A 5,000-nucleotide genomic window follows, 5' to 3' on the forward strand; every position below is an offset into this window, starting at 1 on the left:
TAATAATAATAATAATAATAATAATAATAATAGTATAATAATAATATAAGCGCGGGTTTAGAGAGATGAACTTTCTCTCTCTATAACAGAAACCTCTGTTTTCTACCGCCATTGTTACTGCTTCAAGCTCGTCCATGGCGCGCGGGAGAGGGCGTCCTCCAAAGATTCGACCACCAATCGGTTCCTCTCCTTCTTCTGATTCTTTTGATCTTGATTTGGTGTGTGATTCTTCTCACGCTCAATTTTCCCCTAATCGCACTTCGTTGTGCTTGAATGATTTGATTGTTGATGCTATTTCTACTATCAAACCTAATTCTGTCTGTAATTCTCGTTCTTCTAAACCTAAAAATACTATAGATTCGAACATTTCTAGAATATCTCCCAATTTGGGCGAAAAAATCGAAGGAAAGTACGCTTAATAGTGCGATTCATATGAATACTCTTGGACCTACTTCGAGATTGTTGTTATCAATTCTCGATGCTATGATTGATGCGCATAATCCGGTGTCACTATGTCCGATCCTTTGAGTAATTCGACATTGTGATTGATCCTATTATCGCATCACCAAACCGTGAAACTTCAGAACCCTAAATGCTTTGAACATACTTTTATTCCCGACAATCGCTTTGTTCTGTTACTACTACGCTTATTCCCGAGGTACCTATTGTTACTACCAAGTTCGACCTCTTTGCATCTACCCAAACCAAACCTTGGTCAGATGTAGTTAAACCCAAAAATCAAATAGGGATGAGTTTATGTTTCCATGAACAAAGTCTTGCTTCTTCTGAGATCACCATAGAGCTTGAGGATTTCCAAGATGAGCTCAAATTCTGGCAGTTTACTCTCATGGGTAATCTCTTAGGGGCTAGACCTACTTTAAAGCAAATCACTGAGTTTACTGATAAATATTGGGGATCTATTGCTAAACCCACTGCTCAATACTTCAAGAAGGGTTGGTTCACTTTAGATTTGAGAATGAAAATGACATGAGTAATGTTCAAAACGTGGCCCTTGGAAGATAGGATCCCATTCCTTAATTCTCAAGCAATGGTATCCTAATTTTTCCACTGCCATGGATAGAGTTTCCAAAATTCCTATTTGGGTCATTTTCCCTGATCTTGATCCATACTTATGGTCCTCAGCTGTCCTTAGTAAAATGGCCAGTAAAATTGGGAAACCCATGTTTGCTGATATGCCTACTACTTGTAAGCAGAAACTCTCCTTTGCTAGGATCATGGTGGAAGCTGATATTTCTGGATCCCTCCCTGATGTTATCTCCATCAACACTCCATATGGTCCTTCTGAGCAAAGAGTGGACTATGAATGGTTACCATATTATTGTGCTGAGTGTGGGAAAATGGGGCATCAAGCAAAAAATTGCAAGCAGGGAAAATCCAAGAAGAATGCACATATCCCAGCTCCTAAGAAGGTCTATAAGCCTGTTACTAAGGCTTCTCAACTGCTCCTACTCCCCGTCTGCTAGGTGGTACCTCGAACCATGCCAGGTGTTGCTGTCCCTTCTAAGGGAAGCACCCCTGTTCCATGTTCTACTGAAGAGCATCAAGAATGCAACAGGAAGGAGAGGGTGACTAATGCTCAAATAGCCTTGAAGAGAGACAAGTCACCTATCTCTCAGGGGTCAAACAGGTTTTCCCCCCTCACTGATCCTACTGCTACTGATCTCACTGATCTCACTGATACAATTGATGTGCCCAACACTGTTGATGATGGCTCTATCTCTGACACTGCTTGTACCAACAAGGTTCTGGAACCCTGCATGCTAGGTGGTACCTCAGTTGGGACTGATGGGCAGGAGAGTGTCTTGATCATGGTTCCTGCTGGCTCTGAAGATGTAGGCCATCAGGATCTTGTTCAGGCTGCTTCTCCCCCTCTCGTACTCAAAATGCATCAAGAATGCAGCAGGAAATACAAATCGAGACAACTCAAATAGCCTTGAAGAGAGTTTTCTCCTGTGATTCCAGGATCGTTTGTTATCATAAATGCTTTGCGAGAAAATTATTCGAGTTAGGGGATACTACAAACTAACACTATCCTGGGGCCCCGTGTGCTAGGTGGTACCTCGATCACTCGATGTTCAGGAGGATGTCCTAGTAGTGAATAATCTTGCTCAAAGTTACATTCCCCTACTTCAAGCTACTGACATGCATCAAGAATGCAACAAGGTCACACAGTTAGAGGATGCTCAAATAGCCTTGAAGAGAGCTTCCTCCTGTGATTCCAGGGAAAAAAGGGATACTGAACACAACAATATCTCTGAACTGCTCACATTCTTGCTATCAAAGCTGAATTAAATAGGGAGCATGGAATGTTAGGGGATCCAAAACCTCCTGATAAAGCTCAATGAAAATTTCTTCTTGGAACATCAGAGGTGGGAATGATCCCATCAAGCAACAGGAGGTCCTTGAATTCCTTAGATTTCATCAGGTGGACATTATGGGTATTCTGGAAACCAGAATAAAAGAAAAGAAAGCTACAAAAATTATTCAGAACAAATTTAAAGCTTTTAAGGTGATTTGCAATTATAATGCTCATGTTAATGGCCGAATTTGGCTTGTCTGAAACCCCGCCACCGTGGATATTCATCCCTTGATTATTCACTCCCAGTTCATTCATTGTGAGGTAATTCATCATGCTACTTACACTAAATTTCATCTCACCATGATTTATGCTAGCAATAATGCAAGAGATCGTGATGATCTTTGGCACAATCTTTGTACTCTCGACTCAGGGTTAATAAGTGGGTCCTTCTTGGTGATTTTAATGTTGTTAGGGATGTTAGTGAGAGAATTAGCAATACCCCTCCTAATCTTGCTGATATTTTGGATTGCAATTCTTGTCATTTGCATTGTGGGGTGGCTGATATTACTAGCTCTGGTTGTGAGATGACTTGGACTAACAAGCAAGATATTGATACTCTTGTCTGGTCAAAATTAGATAGAGCCCTTACTAATGCTTTGCCTGGCAACTTCATTATCCTGCTACCTCTGCTTCTTTCTTCCCCGCTGGAGTGTCCGATCACTCCCCTATTCTCGTTACTTGTCTTTGAGGATAAGCATTCTGGGTCCAGGTTTAGTTTTCTTAATTCTTTGGATCCACCACTGGTTATCATGATCTGGTAAATGAGGCCTGGCAGGAACCTGTTAAGGGCTCACTTATTTTTACTCTTTTTGGCAAGTTGAAACATGTTAAAAAGAGATTGAAAACTTTGCATAAGGAGAATTTTACTCAAATCTCTCAAAGAGTCCTTACTTGCTAGAAATCAACTATCCGAGTGTCGAAAGCCATTCGAAGGACTTCTCTCGAACCGATCTCTATGATAAGGAAAGAACTCTCATGGCTACCTATCTTGCTCTAAAAAATGCTGAAAGCACTATTTTGAAGCAAAAAGCTAAGCTTGATCATATTTCTCATAATGACTCCTCTTCTAAATACTTCTCTGCTAGAATTCAAGAAAGACAACAACAAAGAACTCATTAGCCATATTAAAGATAAGGATGGAAATGAGAGAATTGGACTTGACTCTGTTGCTGAGGGTTTTATTGATTATTACCAACACCTTCTAGGTCAGTCTCACCCTACTTGCCCTATTGATGTTGATTTCATTCAAGCCACTCTTGTGTGCCTCGAGGATGACATTCTTGGGCTCATTAAACCCATTGAAAATGATGAAATTAGAGTCTTTGTGTTTAGTATTGGGTCCGATAAGAGCCCAGTCCGGATGGGTTTTCTGCTGATTTCTTTAAGGCTTCCTGGAACACTGTTGGACCTGATTATTGCAAAGCTATTCAAGCATACTTTAAGAATGGCGACTCAGAAACAAGCTAATGCCACTCTCATTACTCTTATCCCTAAGAAATCTGTTTGCAATCATCATGGACTTTCGTCCCATATCCTGTTGCACCACTTTTTATAAGACTATTAGTAAAATTCTCACTCTCGGGCTTCAGGGCATTCTTCCTCACATCATTGGTCTTTGAGCAGTCGCTTTCATCAAGGGGAGAAATATCCATGAGAATATTATGATGTCTCAGTCCTTGGTCAAGGGTTATGGGAGGAAGTACCTCACCCCTAGATGCTTAGTGAAAGTTGACATAAGAAAAGCTTTTGATTCTCTTCAATGGGATTTCATTCAACAAATGTTTGCATGCTCTTAAATTCCCTGATATTTTTGTTAAGTGGATCATGGGGTGTATCACTAGCTCCTGGTTCTCTATCAAAATTAATGGTTCTGTTCATGGTTTTTTTCAAGGCAAGAGTGGTCTTCGACAAGGTGATCCCTTGTCTCCCTACTTATTTGTTCTTAGTATGGAGATCCTTTCTAGATATTTGAGGAAGATCTGTCTTCAGGAAAATGTTTCTTTTCACCCTAAGTGCACAAAGCTTGGTCTTACTCACCTAATTTTTGGCCGATGATCTTATGATCTTTACAAGGGGTGATGTGCCATCTGTAAATGCAGTCTTGAATACTCTGAATGACTTCTCCAAATGGTCTGGCTTATCTGCTAATACTGATAAAACTGATATATATTTTGGAGGGGTGACTGCTGCTATTAAGCACCAGGCCAAATCCTCATGCATACTGGTTTTTCTGAGGGTACCTTCCCCTTCAGATATCTTGGCATCCCTTTACACAGCTCCAGAAACTCTTTTGATAATTATGGTGCATTGATCAACAAGATTCAGACACACTTGCATCATTGGACTACAAATTTCTTCTCTTATCTTTGGCAGAGCTCACTATTGAATTCTCGTATCTTTGGCCTCACTAATTTCTCGTGTGCCACTGCTTTGCTACCTAAGAATGTAGTAAAACTCATTAACAAGCTCTGTAAGAATTTTTTCTGGAATCATGAAGATGGGCATAGGAAACTAGTCTTCAAAAGCTGGTCTGATATTTGTTCTCCCTGGAATGAAGGAGGGGTGGACATAAAGGAGTTACTGTCTTGGAACAAAGCTGTGCTAGCCAAATGGATCTGGA

General features: G+C 40.5%; 1 protein-coding gene across 1 annotated transcript in view; it reads left to right on the top strand.

Moving 5' to 3' along the window:
* Nucleotides 1–2,362: 2,362 nt before the first annotated feature.
* The window catches only part of LOC141627534 (uncharacterized), a 3,394-nt gene continuing 756 nt past the window's right edge, over nt 2,363–5,000 (top strand). Inside the window, exons 1-6 of the mRNA XM_074440776.1 lie at nt 2,363–2,571; nt 2,751–3,137; nt 3,404–3,881; nt 4,199–4,292; nt 4,480–4,682; nt 4,754–5,000. The exon at nt 4,754–5,000 is cut by the window's right edge and continues 105 nt beyond it. Of these exons, the coding sequence (XP_074296877.1) occupies nt 2,363–2,571; nt 2,751–3,137; nt 3,404–3,881; nt 4,199–4,292; nt 4,480–4,682; nt 4,754–5,000 (1,618 nt within the window). The remainder of the gene's footprint in view (nt 2,572–2,750; nt 3,138–3,403; nt 3,882–4,198; nt 4,293–4,479; nt 4,683–4,753) is intronic.

The sequence above is a fragment of the Silene latifolia genome, chromosome Y (assembly GCF_048544455.1).
Source record: "Silene latifolia isolate original U9 population chromosome Y, ASM4854445v1, whole genome shotgun sequence".
NCBI classification, from domain to species: Eukaryota; Viridiplantae; Streptophyta; class Magnoliopsida; order Caryophyllales; family Caryophyllaceae; genus Silene; species Silene latifolia.